The 21,869-nt window shown below is 41.3% G+C and overlaps 1 protein-coding gene across 1 annotated transcript; it reads left to right on the forward strand.

Annotated features, from left to right (window-relative positions):
- Positions 1–291: 291 nt before the first annotated feature.
- Positions 292–20,666, forward strand: LOC118423024 (roundabout homolog 1-like). Its single transcript, XM_035830917.1, has 12 exons — positions 292–320; positions 1,214–1,279; positions 2,320–2,435; positions 4,527–4,633; positions 5,253–5,403; positions 5,906–6,057; positions 8,929–9,100; positions 12,091–12,213; positions 13,773–13,833; positions 14,442–14,566; positions 16,007–16,113; positions 20,229–20,666. Exons 1-12 carry the CDS (start codon positions 292–294, stop codon positions 20,664–20,666), a joined length of 1,647 nt encoding a protein of 548 aa, XP_035686810.1.
- Positions 20,667–21,869: the final 1,203 nt, after the last annotated feature.

Raw genomic sequence — 21,869 nt, forward strand, 5'->3', positions numbered from 1 at the left:
TTCACATGTCTAGGGTTCGGCATGGAATCCGGAGCCCATCCCTCTCCTTCCATCGCCTTACACTTCCCCAAACATTTTTACACCTGGTTTGAGAGAGAAAAAATCGTGCCTTATCCAAGGCTAATCAGGAATGCCAAGATTTGACCTCGTGACCCCTGGATTTCGTGTCCACTATCCTAGCCTCTCGGCCATATGGACGCCACGACTGTAGTTTTATCACCAGGTCACTACTATTACATCTACACATTCGAGTATACCTGGCAGCTGGGCTACCTGGTTTAACGATCCAACATGGCGGACAACCCTTACGTCACAGTCACGTGGGTGCGAAAAATCCTTAACACCGCTTTTTTGATGCAAAAAACTTGCCAGTGAAACTTACGACACAACTGCATGCACGAGCCGAGCTGTGTGTCATCAATACAGAGTATAACGGATTTACGATACTATCGTAATGAAGACTAATCGTGCTAATGGGTACATGTGGGAAATCACCGTGTAAGGCCTCTTTACGGCATTACATTACTGCTGTTAGGCTCTAGCTATGCTGGAATTAAATGCGAATGAAGACAAACCAGACGTGAAATTAGTATCATAAATAACGCCTGTAACTACATTTCGCAATTGCAGAAGTATCGATTGATGAACGCATGTTTGAATGATAGTCGGGTAATGTTTTGAATTCGTGTAAAACTCCTCTTGGTTGAGCAGCCTTTGCCCGGCAAAGCCTTTGGCTAAGCAAAATTCTGCTTTACTTTCAAAAGGTTTGTTAGAATGCTGCAGAACATAGTAGCGCCAGAAGAATGTAACAGAATTGACGTTTGTGAAATCCCAAAGGAGAATGAGATCGATACCGCGTCAAGTAGCATAGAATATGTCACAATGAGAGGGTGATGTACTCTGTAAGTGCACGAAATAGTGAAGTGCATGTGCAGAAAACAATTGATGTTGCGTACAGTTAGATAAAAAGTTAAAGATTGCAAATGAAATTGGAAGACGAGGCCGACAATTGTAACGCATCAAGCTTTCTGTCTCTTCTGCCCTTAAGCGCTTGATTATCCCAGAGAGCGTTATTCCTAGCTATTGCCTAACTCTTTAGGCATGAATGTTGAGCCAAAAGTTTTAATCAGAAGTGGCTGGATGCCTTGGCAAGCCCAAAGGTGGTTTATATGTGGGCGTGATCACAATGTTAAAATGCTCATCATGTCCCCAGGCCGTTGAAGGGAATATCTATCAGATGGTACAACAAGTACGGCATGACAGCTGAGAGAGACAGACTGTCAGTGTATGATGGATGACTAGTGAATGGAAAACTAGAGAGCGAACATGACCAGGCTGTGCCTGGCGAACTTGGAGCCTATTTCGTCCGGAACTGAGCCTAAACCACCCCATTGGCAATCGATGAATCAAATGCCTCCGCTGGTGGGGGGCTGAATGTCATGACTTTAGCGCACTGAGGTCGTTGGGAACATATACAACACAGTACCGAACAGGTTATGGAGTGCAGAGGTTGTAAAATATACCCATAAACGGACTTTGTGGTGGAGATAAGCTGCCATAGAACACACAAGATTGTAGGTTCGATAAACGTCGGAGCGAGTCGATCGTTCGTTGTGCGTTAACGACCAGAATGGCAAGTGAGGGATTCATAATGCCTTATATTCCACGCTCCGGTTGAAATGGGTTGAATTAAGAGATGCAATCCACAGTTCAACTGCGGCCAATGCCTGAGGGTGCGAGGGAGAAGTTTTCATATCATGAAAGATGAAATTGCCGTCCAGGCAAGTAGAGCACGCGATTTGGTGGTTAGGGACCTAGTTTCTAACCCACAGCGTTGAGTGTTCTGTCGATGATGAATGATTTTATTGCTTATCCGACATGGAGATGTTGATAATGGTTGCCGTCCATACAGAAGATCAATGCGTTGAGGCCAGGTGTGCATTGGACTTGGAGAAAAGAGCTAATGTGACAATTACCCTGAAGCTGTTTATAGTACTCATCATATGTTGCTATTATGCATTATTATTCTATGTCACTAAATAAAAGGAAGATTGCCTTTCAGTTAAGTGTTAGAGATAGATTCAACAAGCCTTAACATCTTTATCATGACTACATGTAGTTGTGACATCATGTGCCCGTAAGATCACATGCTCAGTGATCGGTCATTCGCGCCTGATGAAGACTGCAGTACTAGTACCGACCGTCAGAAAGTAAGACGTGACTTTGTTGAGCCAAAACGCCGTTTAGCAGTTTGTCCTTGTCAACACAAGTTTAATGCTAAAAGTTGAATTTTTCTGTGTTTTCTTTTTACATGTCTAGAAGCCCCACGTTGTACATCCCACACACAAGACGCAGAGACGCCGCCATTTACCAGTGCCGGGCTGAAAATGGCATCCACCCTGCCGGGGTCAGCACAGTCAGTCTGCAGGTCACGTGTGAGTATGTCGGAGACCAATGATCTGTCGTTAAGTTACACGTGGTGTGCACGTGATTTATGGTTCAGTTACATGTAATCTGCACGTGATTGTCACATGACATGCAATTGCATCAGCTTATAGCAGTAATCATGATATATTTCAAGAGATTCGCATTTTCAAAGCTACAAGCATTGCAAAGCTTTAGTGTGATCTCTATCTACGCATGCGACCTACGTTGTTGCCTAATGTGATGAAAGTCTAGATTGGCATGTGATATACGTTGCTGCAACGTCGTGATGTTTTATTAAAATAGGGCCGTATATAATAAAAAAAAGAAATATTTACTGTCATTATACTTTTCATTGAAAATAAAAAAAAGCAAATTTCAAATGGGGTTGAACTATTTTCGTAACTCACAAATGTTTGGCCCTGTAGAGACTAAACCGTAAAGGTAGTTCGTATTTCAATGGAGTGTGCTCTGAATGGCTACCTATCAATGCAGGTGTTCCTCAGGGATCCCTCCTTGGCCCCTTACTTTTTCTTGTATTTATAAATGACATTGTTGATGACTTATTAACAGACTCCCGCCTTTTTGCGGATGATACTGCACTACTAGAGATAATTACTGACCCTGTTGCCTCAGCGGACAGGTTAAACCGTGATCTCACCTCAGTTTCGGAATGGGCTGCTCAGTGGCTTGTTACATTCAATCCCCAAAAAACAGTATTGATGACGTTCTCCTTGAAGAAAAACAAAGTTCGACATCCCCCCTTATACTTTAAAGGTGTTCAGCTCACTGAAGTCGAATCCCACAAACACCTTGGCCTACATCTCACTAGAGACCTATCATGGTCACTTCACGTGTCAATCCTGGTGACGAAAGCAATGAAACGCATAAATCTACTGAAAAGAATTTCTTGCTTTGTCCCACGGAAAACACTCGAGACTCTGTACAAAGCCATGATACGTCCCTTGATTGAGTATGCCAACGTCGCCTGGTGCGGTATTCTTAAGAAAGACTCTGACTCACTCGAATCAGTACAGGTGTCCGCGGCTAAGGTCTGCACGGGTGCACTAAGGGGGACGAATCACAGCCGCATCTTAACGGAGGTCGGTTGGGACACACTTGCCACCAGACGGGAAAAGCATGTACTTATTCACTTCTATAAAATGGCCAGTGGCTCTGCACCAAATTATCTCCATGAACTGGTACCTCCACTTATCCGTGATTCCACCCCTTATGGCCTTCGAGATGACCAGAACTACCTCCCTATTGCCCTAAGAACCGAAAAGTACAAAAGATCCTTCTTACCTGCCGCAGTTTTCTCCTGGAGTCAACTTCCTTTGTCCGCCAAAACATCACCATCTATTAGTATTTTTAAAAGAGAACTAGAGTCTTTCTTTGACAGCCCGCCCAGACACACCCACTACTCCCATGGCCACGGACGCCCTGCAGTTCACTTGACTAGACTCAGACTCGACTTCAGCCAGCTTAACTCACACCTATTCAAACACCATTGTATAACTAGCCCTACTTGTGAATGTGGGAATTCAAACGAGACAACTGAGCACTACTTGTTGCACTGCGAACTATACAATAGCGAAAGGATTCATATGTTGCACTCCATATCCCGTTTAAACCTAGAAGAATTACTCTCGCCTGACCCCCTTAACTCATCTGACAATACTTTATGCACCCTTCTCACTATGGGCAGCCCTTTCCTTCCACACTCGATAAATTGTAACATCTTTGACTATGTTTTCAATTTCATCAAAATGACCGGAAGATTTACTTAATCTGATTTGAAATTGATTGGTAATGCCAGCCTTGTATGCGCTTTAGCCCGTTTTTGTTGTTAGTATTTATGTTATTCTTATGTTGCAAAATGACGTTTATGTTCATATCATCTTAAGTTATACGTTTCGTTATAATCTCAATTTTGTTACTTTTGTGTGTCATTGTATGTGCATTGTTAGAGCAGAAGACCTCCATAAGCTCTTTGCGAGCTTCTTGTCCAATGCTCGAAAAACGAATGTGAATAAAATAAAAAAAATAAAAAAATAAAAATATTTCTATATGTATGCTTAGATTTTGTTTTACCCCAAAAGATCCCCCTACAATACGACCGTCCTTCGATGAGAAAGTCAGTGTCCTGTTCGGCCAGAAAGTGGATTTTTCGGTGCAGTGCGAGGCAGACGGCAACCCGAGCCCCAAGGTGAGAATAGTTGAAACACGTAAGGAACGTAGTACGTATTTGCTCATCTTTACTTTTGAAAGACGTTTGAAGTTTCTTTTTCCTTCCCTATTTTTTACCCACATTATGTTTTTTAATTGTTGTGATATCTAGTAAGGCTTTATTAATTCTTTCATTACACGTGGGTATTCAGTGTAATATAATCAGCTGCTGCCGCGCCGCGTGCCTGCGAAGCTGGTGTGTTACGCCGAAGGGCGGTTATACCGGCTATATAGATACAGATATTTTGTTTTCGCGATTTGTTCGTCAAAGGAATACAATAAAACAAGTATTCTGCTTGTTTTTCAGATATCACATTAACACATACCTTTAAATCAGTTGATCATATGCTTGTATTTTAGCGCTACAGAGAAAACATGTCTTAATTGTCATTGATTCTTTTACCTGTCATCATTGTGTTTCTCTGTATTACTGGTGTAGTGTATCATTAATCTCTATTGACTGCTGGTAATGCTGAACAAAGAATTGTATAGATTTAGATATACAGATAACGCACACCAGCACAACCATAATGATTTCCTGTATATTTCTATTTGAATGACATTTATAATAAAATCTTTCATTCGTTCATTCATTCTAGGTACGCTGGAGGAGAAAGGACACCCCGCTGTACTTCGACAATCCCCTGAGATTCTCCCGTGTCGGGTACGGCGAGGAGGGGCACTATCAGTGCATCGCTTCAAGCAAGGGTTTTCCCGATGCGATCAGAGAAACCTACATTAATGTTATAGGTAAGCACGTCCGTGCATAAAATCATATGATTATGACGAAATTCGATATCCGTCATTTTATCTGGGTAAAAATACGTTTCCATGCAATACGCTAGAAATTCGATTTTTTTGTTCAAAATATCTTTTTCTATCTAAATCTTGTAGATAGCAACATACATGTGCTGTGAACAGTACCTACCATCAAAGCAATCAGAGTGCGTACTGTCGCCATCTTGGGTCTATGTAGCTACCCAACATGGCGGTGGTGGGTTTCATCATCTATAAGACAAACAGCTCTATTCGTACGAAGATTGTACCCTACGACGAGTATGGTAAGCCCTCTCACAGAGGTTAGAACGCATGCGACAGGAATTCGGGCCCTAACCCTTTGACATATTACCTTGATTCCTGTCACCGCACATGCGTTCTGACCTTTCTGAAGGGGCTTATGCATATCAAGTAGGGATCAGAATTGCTAAATGGATAAGAATAGCTTGATACATTTTGTCCTGATGGTTCTAAGGAAAACCGGACGTACTCGGGGAACCCACCAGCCTCGCTGTCACCAGAGGAGACTCCGTTAGCCTGGTATGTGAAGTGGCCTCTGACCCGGATCCGAAAGAAATCACGTGGATGTGGAGAGGAAGTGACGTAGACGGTGACCAACAATTTCCAGTAAGTTGACATGATATACAAATTTATCTATATTAGTATTTTCAATTTTTATGTCAAGATTTTTGACAATGTTTTTAAGTACAAGACCAAATTGTCGTCTCAACTATTATGATTTATTAAGTGGCAATCAAAGATGTCGCACGATTTTCGGCTGAGATATGGTGAAAACCACCGTCACTCACGACAAAATTTTTTGTCACATCACTGCCGAATCGAGCACGACTGCCCTAAGAATGTCTTTATTTGCTGTCGTAAATCAGTCGCACGACTTGTGTGACAGTACCCTTATTACCACTAGTGTTAACAGTTGCCTGCTAATAGTACAGTGACGCATTTACTGTAATTAGTTTATAACGTGTTGCTGAAGAAAGGCCAAGACATTATATTCGTATAATTACAGTAAAACGAGCTGCATTAGTTCGCGAATAGCGGGAAAGAAGGCGATAATGACGTTGCCCAAATGGCGCCCATTACAGAAATGCGGGTGTTTTTAAATCATTCCATTAATTTCACATTCACCATGAACGCTTCTTCGCAGCTGCGGCCTTTTGGGGGTGATTAATTGTCTTTGTTAGCTTAAAGTGCAACTGAGGACACCTGTGTGTCTTTTTGTCTGGTCTAAGCTCAATAGAAAATCACATTGCTATAAAGTGATCTGAAGTTAATTGGATTTTGCCACATTTCATATTTTTTGTGTGGCTGCAGTAGTTCGTGTGTGTATGTGTTTCTGTATTTTCATAAGTCATACAGTGATATATAGCTCCCCCCCCAAAAGCACATATGAACTTTGGTGGTTTGATAATTCCAAGTCGGAAATTAAAAAAAAAACGCTTATTTACAACGTATGGATTGATTTTACTCAACCAACACAATACAACTTAATGCTACATCAATTGTCTAATAGACATTAAAAATATCAGCAAGGCTTAGCATAGATGTATTTGAGGAGTGAAGTCGAACATCTTCTTGCCTAATTTTACTTTTTTTGTTGAACAATCAACAGGCTCACTGCACTTGACTTTCTACATTTTGTTTCACCTTGATTGAACCTACAAGCTTAATGACCTTTACGAATTATGCATCAATATATCCTTTTCCCAAGGCATGGCAATGGCTTCATGTACAATAAGCAATTATTATAATGTATTAGTTTTAGCATGTTATCATTGATTCATCAGCACAGAAAATGCGGGCAATTTTACCATACAACATTAAACACAGATGCGTGTGGAGAATGCGATAAGTAATTTGTTTGATGCATAGAACATGAGTAAATTGCGAGTAAATTGGCAATTAAACACAGTCACAAAACAAATTACATAAATACCATGGATAATTTATCGTATTCTTGCATATTTAGGACTGTCATTCCTGCAACGATTCCAATATATTTCTTTTAGTTTACATTCTGCTGATGCATTGCTGCTTTGCATTTGTCACAGTCACTGCTAAGAGAGGTATCAATAATCATTGAATGGTTTTGACAGCTTATAAACCTTTAACGACGTCATCATGAACTGTTAAATAGTTATAACACGTCAAATATTTGGGATGCTGGAGTGAATATCAAATCTGTTTGCTTATTTATTACTATTTACAACATTTGTGGAAGGATTAACATAACAGGTGACTAAAACATTTTAAGCGTGCACGAGGTGTGGCTCTCCTCAAACACACGGCAACCGACTTCACATCCCATACTAGAAGTTATGTAGAGTGATGGAATGTAATCGGAGTAAAGTGCCTTTCCCAAGCTAGGGCACAGCACTGTTGCCAGCCAAGGAATCGAAATTCTAATTCAATTCTAAAATTTACGACAACAACCCTAAACCACAAGGCCATCTCCCATCTACGTAAGCCCGTAAGCAGCTGCCGCAAACGATGGAACTACCGAAGATACTCATTAGACATCCGTTCTGATACCGGAGAAGACGCATTGCTGTCTTCTATTATTCCACGGTCCTTGGTGAGCTGAGCTAGAGCGGTAAAACATTCGGCATGGAAGGACAAGATAACGTAATGCCGCGTGGATGTGCAGAAGGTGGTTATTAAGCGTGGTTTGCAGGCGCCGAAGTGCTGCTATCTCACCACCATTAACTTTACGCTATTCTCAAGGTCGACTGAATGTCCCGGTAATAGGTAAAATTACCCCTCCCCACGCCTGTATTTTCCAAGTGCGCATCGAATGAATACACAGCAGTTTTAGTACATCAGGGCCCCTGAGACTAGTTTTATCAACATTAAAACTGTTTCCAGTTTTTTTTTTTTTCATCTGGACTTTTTTTCTCTATTGCTTTCAATGACTTCAAAGAGATGTCGGTATCATTGCCACCAGGGCCTTCATCAAAATCACGGCAAATTTGCAAATTTACTAATTTACAAATGCTAAATATTTTGCTGCCTAGGCGTTTTGTTTGCGACTAAAAACATAAAAAAAGCTCTCGCAAGGTCAACTTGAAATAAATTACAAAATGATCGGAAACAATTCATTGTGTCAATAAAATATAAAATCTATAGGAGCCCCTGGTATCCGTGCCCTTAAATTGGCACTCGTTTTGATTTCTGATTGGAATTGTCAAAAACTGCTATATAATTTTCGATCGTTCTTAAAGCTCTCTTGCTACTACTCATACACTTTTCATAGTTCACAGGTGCCCGGAAGTCTGCAAATGCCCTCCTTGCATGGCAATCTGTAATGGGCCAGAGCTATCTTCGTGTTTGTATTTTGTTGTAAGTTCAACAATAATTTGGTACCAAAGATAGTATGTTAAACTTTTCTACTACCAAGGTTGGCAGCGATGGCAACGCTAAGGTTTGTGGTATGTTCAACAAGAATAAGGTACCAAAGCTAGTGTTTTTTCTACTACCAAGGTTGGCAGCGATGGTAACGTGAAGGTTCGACAGGAGTCGTACGAAGGCGGGAAGAGTGTGAAGAGCGTGCTGACCATCCAGAACACCAACTCCGGCAGGACGGGCGACTATGTCTGCAAGGCCGTCAACATGTTCGGGTCGGACCAGCGCCAGTTTAGCGTAGAAATCATCGGTGAGTATCGATGTCAAATATGTCAATTCTACACCTTGCATTGTTGTCAAAATCATCCGTGAGTATCGATGTAAAAGAATGTTTATTCTACACCATACACTGTCTTTGTCCATCAGCTCAGCAATGGCTGTGTGTCTTTCTCGGCCAAACCAATGAGTTGATATAAATGATTTTTTTAAAATAAAGTCTTTGATTATTGTTGATTGCACATGCCCGTTTACTAGAAATGTAATAAGTCGTTTGGACATGACAGGTACCCTTAGATATTCTATGTCTAAATACGCTTTGTTTACTTTGGTATATAATTGTAGAGTAAGTTAGCAACACAAACGCGCACCTGTATTCTGATTTACTGCTACTGTGTGCACCCTTGCAAGGTCATACGCACTAAAAGTTTGTAGATGATCCTTGGAAGTAGTCTACAAAATCCTCAGATTGATACTTTCTGGTTCAACTATTCCGTCTTTACTTATATACAAAGTAAATTGTATATACAGAACCAGAGTGAAGCCGCACTGGTCTCAAATAACGTGTGATCATATGGTTTGCGGGCAGGGACAGTGTTTGTAATGTAGTACCTACACTTATCTATGATGACCACCTTGAACTGGCAAGCCAGCCTTGTATCTTAATGCGGTGTTTCAATATGTCATGCACCTCGGTCCCTCTGCAAATGGCCTTCACTCGCACTTCCTGCTCTTTGAGTGAAAGCAAAGTGCATTCTAATAAAGCCACACTATTATCCCAGATGGACCTGACTACACAGGACTCGCATTTGGAGCATATCTTCGTGTCAATGGAGCAAGCCGTGTTGCAATCTTTTCGAATAGCTTCATTAGTTTTCTTTTGCCTGAAGCAGAATGTAAAGTATCCACACACAATTCAGCACTTGGCTGTAGAGTAGGCCAGCTGTGCAAACTTTAGAACTGAATAAGCCATTATTATGATAGCCGGAAACTCTGAAGTATTTGACTATTGCAACTGCATTATCTCACAAAGGAGAGTGCTTTTTTAGAGTGAGATTAAATTTGGACACAAGAAAGACCAACTTGAAAGGGCACATAAAGTGTAATAGGACTTAAGTGTGACAAGTCACTGCATGTGATATACAGTTTGCTATACCCACAAAGCTGTTAGAACTCAGAAGAAAGTCATATGGTTAACCATTGCAAATACAGATGCAAACCCCGCAAAGAAATACATAGAAAGCAAAACGCCTTTCTCGCAGTCCAAGACGTATGCCTCGGCTATTCAATATAACCAATTCTTACTACTTTCTAAGCACATCGCCATATTTCTTCGACTCAATGCATGTTCTCTTTGGAACCCACGAGCAACGTTAGTCTGCGAAAAGTTTCAGGCGACATGAAAGAAAGCAATTTAACTTGCGCTTAAAGGATCTTTCTTGTATTGAATCCGAAGTCCGCCCATTCGTCACGCAGTCGAGGAGGCCTGGAGACGTCATGTGTTATTGTCACTGGAGGCACACGCTTCCCTACTGAGGAATCTTGGACGTGAACTTGCCGATGGAACAAATAAGTCAGGGGCTCGAGAGACAACGAGACTGTTAGCTGAATTATTCAAGTCTTTGGGAGATGTTCTATTTCAAGAGTAGAATATACGTCCTTGTCCTTTTAAAGACAGTAATTCCAGGCAGAGCATATCAACGATAGCAGAAAGCTGGCAGCGCAGGGCTAATAATTTGTAATTTGATGTATTTTGCTGTATTTTATGTATTGGGCTGACTCTTTGTACTAATAGATTTGGGCTAAAGGGGCAGGCATGGCTGTTCGTCTCTCCACGAACCGAACCAGCCAATACATGAGTAAACAAGAAAAATAAAATGTAAAAAAATAGCAAGACCGGCTTAACGCAACATATAGAGAAAATAATCAAATTCGGAAATTTGTGGAATTGAAAATATAATTTCTCAAAACTCCACGATTTCTTGTCTTTCAATGACCTTGTCAATGTTTCACACTTTACGAACATTACGTGCATTAGCACAGTTCGTCCATTTTGTTTGTTTATTCATTTCGCACATATAAAACAATATCAAAAATGTATATCATTATGAACATCTTTGCCTAAGGTACCCGCATGCCTAATATGATGCCAATCCATCAATCCTTTCTGCAGTTATCCTCTTTAGAATGTCTTGACAAAAACGCCCCTGCAGTTCCGAAATTAAATGTTAGGGGGCTGAAACCTGCCCCACTTTGTCATGACACTGCAAGCTATCTACCAGCCAAATGTCAAGACCATATCACATCCAGGACAAGAGATACATTGAAAAAACTGCCATGATATAATATCCTCATTAATTATGCAAATGTACTCTTATTTTGCATAATTAGTATTTAATCTTGTACAACATTGTCTAAGGTACCTATACACCAAAAATCATGAAAATCCGTTGTTTCCTTCTTGAGTTATCCTCGTCAGAAGTTTTTGACAAAAATGCCCCTGCTATCCCAAAACTAGACGCTAGGGGGCCCAAACTTACGTAATTTTTTCCTGAGCACAAGAGCTATCTAATACTTAAAAATCTTGACCATAGCATGTTCAGAACACCGAGATAGCAAAACCGGAAGTTGCGCTGCAGTACCAAGGCCACACACCAGGGGGCCCAAAATTGACCTTGACCTTCGTCTTCCCAACCCCTACCTACATACCAAATATCATCGTAGTCCATCAAGAGGTTCTCAAGTTATGCTGACCACAAATATGCGGACACACAGACAGACACACACACAGACACACACACACACAGACACACTCAAAACTATACCTCCATTTTTTCATGGAGGTAATAAAGTATAGAAAGTAAATAAAGGTGCTGGAGGAGGGAAGAAGCCTAGCTGGCTTGTAGTTGTCTCCTCCACTTAACTAAACATTAACTAACCTATACAAAATGTAGAAAATAAAAAATAAATAAGAAAATAACGAATGAAACATGTCAACAATAAATTCTTAATTTGTCTCCACAGAGCCCCCTACTACAATGCTGGCCATCGTCGTGGCTGTAGTGTCCGTTGTTGTCGTGCTGTTCGTCCTGTTCGCCATCTGCGTGGCACGGAGGAAAGGCTGGATCTGTGACGAGACGATATCAGGTGACAACATGTTTATACAATCTCACGGATCCATTACAGCATCATTTCACCGGTGCGATGACTGTTGACCTGGTGGCCTCCGGGTTGATGAAGTTCATACATGCAGGTAATGGGATACGCACAAATGTATGACACTGACAAAAGGTGTTACCTGAAACGTCTGGCCGTTTCCAAAGTCTATTCGGTTGCTTGAGTAACTGTTATCTTGCATATCAAAGAGGTTGATACTTTATATTCGGAACGTCAGCGATTCCAATTCAGGGTCAAAACTGGAAACATGACACACACTGCCTTCCCTGCACATACTCAGAAATTATCCTCTTCCTCTTCCGGTTGAAGCGACCACAATCATCTCGTTGATTATTCTGTCGCTTATGGGTGGTCAAGGGTCGAGGCCACCGGCCAAGGTTTTAGGTTGTCACATACGCTTGGAGACCATTGACACAAACGTGTCAATGGTAGAGGCTTCGACAGCCACTTGTGGTAGCAGGTTCCAATCACTTATAGTGCGCGGCAAGAAAGAGGCCTTATGAGAAAGTCTACAGATTCTGAAGTTGAACAGACTATCCAGGAACGGAATGGCCTTCGCCTTTTACACAGGATCGTGTAGGAAGGGCTTTTAACTTTACAACCTTTGTAAAAACGTCATCGTACCGCTTTAAACTTTCCTTCAAAGCGATTTCATTGCGATTTAAAGTGTGTAGGAGAAGTAGATTTATCTGCAGTGCAGACAATTACAAGCGCTAGAACAAGCGTAATTCTCGACCCCACTTTGAGATCGTATGAAACGAGATAAAAATGTCCCGTTATATTGCTTGCCAGGTCCCTCAGGTTGTGACTTCTGCAGCAATTATTTGAGGAAAGCGTGCTCATGGTGCTCAGAAGTGGAGGGCGTGGGTGGATCTGTTAGGCGCGAGACAATCTCTCACTTGCATCTTTGCATTATACATGTATGCCCAGGTCACCACTGCAAAACAATTCAAACTCACGGAGCGTCTATACTACTGCTAAAATTTCCGCAATATGTGCATTACTTAGACTCCTGCGAACGTACTGTACTAAAAAGCACCTCGCCACATTGTCGCCACAATTACTTTCCATGGTAGCATTTGCGTTAGAAGGCAAAGACGGGGTGCAGAGTGCGATAGGGTTACGTGGCTGGGAATTACAGAACATGATTCGGCACGGTCCTTACAGAAAATGTCTGTAACGTATCGAAATGCTACTCTATGGTACAGTCAGGTGGGTGGCGGGGGTGAGAACGTCAGAATTTGCTAAGAGTTTTAGTCTGTTAGAATAATGATAATGGTACAATCGGTGTTACAAGTTAAAGTGCATGGCATTCAGCACCCAGGACAGAGCCAGTCTGAACTACAACGTTTGTTTTCAACAGTTTACATTTTCTGCTAGTCACTGCCAGTTCGCCGCATAAAGAAACAATGTGAATGTACATGTATATGCAGTTCACTTATTAAAGAGAAGACTGTAAATATATTAATGTACGTAATTATGTACGTAAGTATCTGTTTTTCCTCAATGTCTTATATTCTATAATGCAGACGCATCCAGTACTGTCTCGTGTACCCGGTCACCGCCACCATTACCACCATACAAAGAAAAGTGAGTTTTTAGTCTTGCAGTACGAAGTTTGTGTTAAATTTATTGATTAAGTAAGTATTGATATTTTACAGGCATACAAAGCATTATGGTTTACAGTATGTTTAACACCTTTTATAAGAACATCATTTCGTTTCTCAACCTCTGTCTTACAAGCAACGTTAATGAGAAAATACCAGAAGCGTCGTAATCACATAACTCATACCCTTGGCGAAAAGAATATTTTGAATAACGAAATGGATGAGTAGATAGAACAGATGATACATAAAGGGATTAAAATTCATTTATGTTTTGTGGCACCACACTTTATTGTTAAGCATCAGCATAAGAGGAAGTATTCTTCTGTACTTTTGCTTGCTTATAGAGATTAAAAATGATCCCTTTTTAATTTGGCCGTTAGACAGGAATTAGATATGAACTACTGACTTTAGGAATGGTCCATGCAACGAAAAGTATGGTAAAGGATTTAAGTATAGCTTAACTTTGGATTTCCACCACCAGTGAATTAGCCCCGTATTGTGCCCCAATGTGGCCCTAGGGGTGTATAAAGGGAGATGGGCACTGTCGATGCATATGAAGAATGATGTTTACCATTTTTATTCCACCAACAGCGGCAGGAAGGCCCTGAAGGACGGGGAACTTCCGCTGGAACTGCAGCAGGTGGACGGCACGCTGAAGCCACGCCCTCCGCCCAAGGGAGACAGGAACCCGTACGCCATTGGGCAGTCCTACCCACGTGAGTCCTCATGTTTGTTTGAAGCATTATCTATCCATGAGAAGATCAAATTGGCCTGCAGGCCGCTTTTCATTGAGATCATGACAAATAATGGTCAGATAAAATAAACAGTTTACAGTCCTAATAAATCTATCAACAAATAGGGTTGAAAAAAAAATATACATGGTACAAAAACATATAGCAGAGCGAAAGCACAGGGTTTATACTTAATTTACCATAGTCCGTGTCCGTTCGTTCAAGCAGATGTGTAGCGATAATTACGTGAAAGTGTTCTGTTCTTGATCAACACTCACTGAAGTGATCATCTTCCACCAGTCGGGTCCGAGAATACGGTATTTACACTATCTAAGGTTAATTGTACATAATAGAATTCCAATAGCTCTTTTCGTAATTATAATGAGTGGCAGACAATGGCTTGACAACCCATCCCAGAGGATTAAAATTTTTTTTCGTACTTTAACTATTTCCCTGTAACCTAACCTCATGGTTACGTACATGCTTTACTTTACTCTTCTTATCTTTTCTAACACAATAATAGCCAATACATAGAGTCTAATTGGTGCCAAATGACTACTTCAGCGGGGAGAGGCTTAAAGTCTGTGTGTTCCCGGAAAGTTTCGCTGGTGGGCGTCCAATAAGATTAAAAAAAAACAACCAGCAAAAATGCCTACTAATTTACAGATAAAAAGACTTGATAAACGAAAGAAAATTCCCCACAGGAATAACTAAATGCCACACACTCTGCTTGGGTTTATACTCAAAGAACAAAATACTAGTCTCCAAGCAGACCCTACGGTGCCTTAGAAATAGTATCAAAGCTGGCAAAGGAGTATAGCCGGCCAAAGGGAGATAGCCGGCTAAGGGAGTCAAACGGGCACCAGCTTTGATACTATTTCTAAGACACCGTAGGGTCTGCTTGGACCTGGTGCCTTGCCAGCTTTGATACTATTTCTAAGGCACCGTAAGGTCTGCTTGGAGACTACAAAATACTACAGACTTTATATCTCTGAGCTTGCAGATTTACTCGCAACTCAACCAAAATGTTGAACAAAACGCCGGAAGGGTTGCCATGTCTCAAGCCGAGCATGAAATTTAGTTTATTGCAGACGGCGCATAATATAAAAGCAATAAAACCCGTCTGTTCCTCCGCACATGTCCCATCACAGCCTTATTAACATTTTGAAAGTGTTCTAAATTGCTTCCCATATTGCTTCTAAAGGGCATGACTGTGGCCATATGAGGAACGTAAGATCTGCAAATTTGAGCAAAATTAGTTGCTCAATACGATATTAGCTTGTAGTTGCAAAGCGATGTGTGGTTGAATTGACGTCATTTTAGTTCAGACTTCTATCAAATATGTTAAGATTTGGATCAAACTTGAGATATTAATTAAGTTGGTAATTTGATTGGTTTATTAATTGATTGATGCTATGTTGACAGGGTTGATGCCAGCTGTCCCGGCCTACTCCACGATACAGAGGGACAAAACCAGAGAGGAGAGATGTCCCAGCCACGCCCCTTACTACGTAGGGAGGTTACACAACAGGGTACGTGTGCTTAGGCGCAATCAAGTACATTAGTAGGTTCGCTGTTTAATACCCCCTTTTCACTAGGACGGCGCTCTCGCTGCGCTATTTTATGAGACCTAAAATTTGACATATCGCTCAACGAATTGTATAGAAAAAATCGAATCTTTTTACACTTTCTGTGTTTTGTTGTCTTTTAAGTCACACTTTTGCGTTCCTTCAAATTTGACATATTACCCACAACACATCTCACTATGTATGCAATCGTTCTCATTACATTACAGCGTTTGTAGTCACGTGACGAAATTTAGCGTCCGCCATGTTGGTGGTAAGACAAACATGTTCTTCACGGCTTTAGATATGAACTATGAATAGTTCATTTCTCTTAATCCGTATATTTGTACTTTGAATGACAAATAGCAATCGAATCTTGTATCTAAGAATATCACCAATATGGCGGTAGCGACATGTACATGTCGACATGTACATGTAATTCTGTAACAAGGTGCCAGTAACGTAAAAAAAAACACGTTGATTAGTACCACAAGATGGTGGCGGCAGTTTCTGATCAGTACCGCAATCTTTCAACTTCCCAAGGTCATGCACGTCGAACCAGTTTTATAGGGTGGTTTTAGCACTTATCCAGCCATTTCATTTGCTGTCGTAATTTAAAGTAACGACCACATTAAGAACACCGAAAAGAACTTCATTTGGGTGATTCCATTTGGAAGCAGACTGAAGGGGTTTCTTGACTTTTTTGTCTTTGTATGAGATTCGTGGATTACACCACGTGGCCAATTAATTTTGCTTTTTTTTTAAACAACATTTTTTATGGTGTTTAGTTGGAAAATTTGCGCATATTGATTTTTCTAACCCATCTTTTTCATACTCTCTCGTTACATTTGGAGTCATCCATAAAATTAAGCTGTTGCAGCATAGTCTCTTTCTCATGGAAGTAAAGAAAGGAAAACTAGTAAAATAGATATGCATAAGGTCTCCAGCTCGACTTTGTGTAGTTTTAAAACGAAAATATCGCTCGCGTTCGATAGTCTTGTCAAATATGCTCACATCACGCAACATTTATTGCTTACAGTGTACAGGTTTAAAAGCGTACATCTATCCAACCATTTCATTTGCCGATGTAATTTGGAGTAACGATCACATAAAGCTAGCAGCTAAAAAGAGCTTGATTAGGGCGATTCTATTCTAAACACATTTAGGGGTGTTGTCTTTGGTTTTTCTTTTCTTAATGTCTTTTAGTCTAGTCAGTAAATTTTCAGCATTAACACTTGCTGCGCTCGCTTTCTTTCATAAAATGCAAATGATAAAACACAAAACTACCATAACCAATTTTGAGAGGAATTGCCCCTATCGAAGCATGGGATGTTCTTACATTTGCAGCCGTTATTGCTTACGACATACACACGTACAGAATGTACCAGCAGTCTTCATCAATTGTAAATCAAGACACAGTAAACATGGATTTCCTATTCCGAGTACATTAAATGCACGGTTATAACTCTTCTCGTAAAATCCTGTTTATGACTCCGTTACGTTCTCGGCGCTCAATCTCTCTTTTTGGTCGTAAACCGGTTTCCCAGATATGTTTCATATAGCGTGTGTAATTGTATACATAGTGTCGGCAATACCTTAATACTTTCTATATCCCATTCTCGTATATAGCCGTATCGATTCCACATAAAGAAGGCCGCAAGGAAAGCTCACAAAGAAAAACAATTTCTCTCGGAGGTAAATCGAATCACGGTTTTCATTATCGGATACAAAGTGGCCCACACATCAACTCGGTGTGTTTATAGAGCTAAAGTAGTCATTTTTACTTTTATGTATAAAGTTTTGTTTTATAATTCTTATACAGTATCGCTATATCTCTGGAATGGGTTCTACCATTACCATGTAGTTTCCGGTGAAACAGCAATATGTTAATGAGTTAATTTTCAGTGGTGGGATATTGGACGTGAATGATCAAATTACCTATTGACCAGCAATGTGAATGTTAGTAATGTCTAATAATGGAATACTTAGGCATTTCTATAAAGAAAAGGATTGTAAAGGAAATAACCCTGCACACGATTGAAGCTGCAAACGCGCAGCCAGATGATTGTCTTAAACATGACTAAGTTGGCAGGGTTGTAGCCAGCACCTGTCCTTCAGTCCTTTGAAGGAATTTTGCAGCTGGGGACTGAAAAAAAGTTTTCCCCATTCCGTTCCCTGGGACAGACAAAAATTGATATGTAAAGATATAAAAAAACTGAAACCCATGTGTTCTTCACCAAAACAGATACCATTGAACAGCTAAGTCTACAAGCAAAATTTGCACCTCAAAATGCAGGAAATAGTGTTTCAGAGGGTCTTGATTTAAAAATTTTCTGGGACAGACCCCTAGAAATGACGCGCAACGTCACGCCATGAGTGCTCAATAAGATTCCCATTCAAAATGAAGGGGACTGAAAATGATTTCAGGCTGGCTACAACCCTGAGTTGAAAAACCCAAGTTGTAAACAGACTTGGTGTAGACCGCAGTTACGACATGGTCAGAGACGTGTTCTGTTTGTCTCAAGGGCATTTACATGTCTCGCTGTGCATGGTCAATTCATACTGCGAAGAGTCGTATTCGTCGATAGTTTCCGTTGCCTCCGAGAAAAGTTCTATCAAGTCGTCATAAGGGAAATCTTGGTCGGGTTCAATAACAGCTCGGCAGGGTCTATAACTCTTGTTTCCCGCCAGCTTGGCACGTGTGTCGGCTTTTATGACTGCATTTTTTTGATAAGAGGAACTCTGATTAATAAACAGGAAACGAGTCATCATGGCAGCGATGGGAATATGTCTTCCGAGAATTAGACTGCCCAAACCAGCGTATATTTGCGTATACATAAAATAAGACAGCGTTAGAAAAAGTCATCAAATACTAAAGGATGGTTACAAAAATTGGATGTTTGAAAATGGAATGAGAATATAAAAAGAGCTAATAATATCAAACATTAAATGTGACATTTTGTTTAGAAGAATGGCATTTGTTATATAAGTGGTTGTGTAATTACATTGTATAAAGAAAAAAGAGACAATATTTGTTATTTACTACCTACATTGCTATTAATTTATTGTTGATATATAGAAGTAGACACTGTAATATACACTTTACTACCACAACACGAGATCTAATCATTCCAATCCAATCACCAGTCGTGATATAGCTGCACGGTAAAGTAAATCAAGAGAAGGTACATGTATGTCTAAATCATACCGTGAATTTTAATAACTTATTTCATAACTGATAAGGCAAATTTACGACGAGTAGAAATGACGAGAACGTCTGCTGCATATTGAAGTACATAATAAACGGAGCAAGAAACTCGAGGGAATCAGTGTTTCTGAAGTTCATAAAACATGTCTTACCTCATTAGTTTTTGTTTCACTTCAAGGTCCATTCATCAATGTTTGTCTGCCCTTTGTATATCAAGATGTTAACATCTATCCATCTATTTATGTCTTCACCTCGAGATCATTATTTATAGATTCATTGATTTTATAATTGTGACATCAATGCAACCTTTAAAGCCTCCTTCACACGAGAGCACGAATGAGCCGGAATGCCGTCCGAATGAATTTTTTTTTCTATTCGTGGCAATTCCTCGCAATTCGTACTGTATTCTAAACATTCTTACTGCATTCGAGATATTCGTCCCCGTTCTTTTGGCTGGCTCGAAAGTTTTTGACATCTCATTCGATGGAGAACCGAAACGGCAAGCCACCTCGAATCCTGCCAGAATGTGGCCGAAGGAATATTTCGAATGCCGTAAGAATGTCTAGAATGCACTACGAATTCACAGGAATAGACAAGAATTTTCATTCTGACGGCATTCCGGCTCATTCCTTCTCGTTTGAATGGGATTTAAGGCCCATTTGGAATTCCCACCCGAATGGCCCCGAATGTGACACGAAGTTTGCACATACTTCATTCCGACTGGTTCGGCTTGATTCCTGCTAATTCGATTTCCGTGTGAAGGCCCTATAAGCAGCGTGAACAAACTCCTGGCGCGAGTAGTGACCACAGCGACACCTTGCAAAGCTTGTCCTCCTTTTAAAAATTTCACTCCAAGATTGTCTTTGTCTTTCAGGGTGAACCGAACACCAATCCATCGCCACGACGTCATCAGGGTCCTTGGAGAGGCCGACCGAACGGCAGAGAATCCTCGCCTGACTACACGAGACGGGCCCGGGACGGCGTGCACGAACACTCGGGGACGGGGCGGTCCCACGTCCGGGACGGCCCGCACGAGCATCCGGCACGGTCTCAGAACAGGGAGGGCGTTCAGCACGACCACAAGACTTGCACACACAGTAGACAAGGAACGCCCGAGTTTACGGGACGCTCACAGAACCACACTAGACCGGGTACGCCTGACTATACGGAACGCACACAGAACAGTAGACCTGTCACGCCTGACTATACGCGGAGGTCACAGAACAATAGAGAGTCGGATTCTTACACTTGGCGACATCGCGGAAGAGACAGCGCGCCTGACTATCCAGATATAAACGACCAGCGACACTGATAAACAAATACACTGTAAATAAAAAGTAAAACAGCGTTCCAACACCACAACGAAGTCTCTAAATTTCTGGCTGACTGCATTGCAGCCTTCATCAGGATTGAATGACCAATCACTTGGGTCACGTGACCCGACGGCCATGTGACGGTTACTGGGGACCTCTACTGTGACTGCATTGCGGTAAAACAAGCGGAACAACAAGAAGTTGAAAGAGCTTGCCATGTAAGTGGTATATTTACGCCATGAACACGTCACCGGTGGGCCGTTTAACTACCTGATCGACATTCTTGGCAACATTTGAGGACGCGGACTCCAGAACACAGAGTTATCGATCACCTACTAGTAATCGATCGATCGCGTCAAGAGGCAGACCATCTCGGAAGACATATCGACTGAAGACTGGTTGATGTAAGCTCGGGGATATGTAAATGAGAGAATAAGGAACAAGACTCCACATTCAATGTCCCTAGGCTGATAATACCTGCCTAAGGCGTCAACAAACCCCCAGCTGCTCATGGATGAATATCAGCGCTACCATCGCCAAGATGGCGCCTTAACGCCTCTACACGTTTGTATCAAACGGTCGCACTAGTACCGAGAGTGTGATAAAGGATGCTGACATGAAATCCACAGGGAAAGAACAACCTTCACGGTGTGTTATCATGACCTTGATGTCGCCCCCCTCCCCCTTTATGGGCCCAGATGTTAGTCATGGTTAGTGGAAACACAAGTCGACGCCTCTCAGATTCAGAGTTTGTATCTCAGCGATCGAACTAGTGTCTGGAGTGTAATAAAAAGTACAACGAAAGTGTTGCATCGTGGTGACCTTGATTACGTCATCCCCACTGCCATTTGCGGGCCGGGATGGGGGCGTTGAAACACCAGATGGCGTCAGAGCATCGCACAAGTTTGTATCAAGCAATCAGACTCGTATCGGGAGTGTGATAAAACCCACTGTCACAGAATCTGCTGGGAAAAGACAACCTTCATGGTGTGTCACTGTGACCTTGATGTGGCCCCCCTCCCCCGTTGTGGGGAGAGAATAAAGCCATCATGATAATTTGATGCCTGGAAGTACAATACACTTACAGCTATGTAACATCACATTAACATGGGAGTTAGAAGAAAAGGACGACCTTCACGCTATGCCATCATGACTTTGATGCCGCCCCCTTCCACCGTGGAACAAGATGAACGCAATAGCTA

Source organism: Branchiostoma floridae, chromosome 9 (genome assembly GCF_000003815.2).
Source record: "Branchiostoma floridae strain S238N-H82 chromosome 9, Bfl_VNyyK, whole genome shotgun sequence".
Classification (NCBI taxonomy): Eukaryota; Metazoa; Chordata; class Leptocardii; order Amphioxiformes; family Branchiostomatidae; genus Branchiostoma; species Branchiostoma floridae.

Coding starts and splice junctions, on each gene's coding strand:
- LOC118423024 (XM_035830917.1), top strand. CDS start 292: ATGGCGGACAACCCTTACGTCACAGTCAC. Junction 1,280..2,319: donor ACAGCTGAGAGAGACAGACT/GTCAGTGTATGA, acceptor TTACATGTCTAG/AAGCCCCACGTTGTACATCC. Junction 6,058..8,928: donor ACGGTGACCAACAATTTCCA/GTAAGTTGACAT, acceptor TCTACTACCAAG/GTTGGCAGCGATGGTAACGT.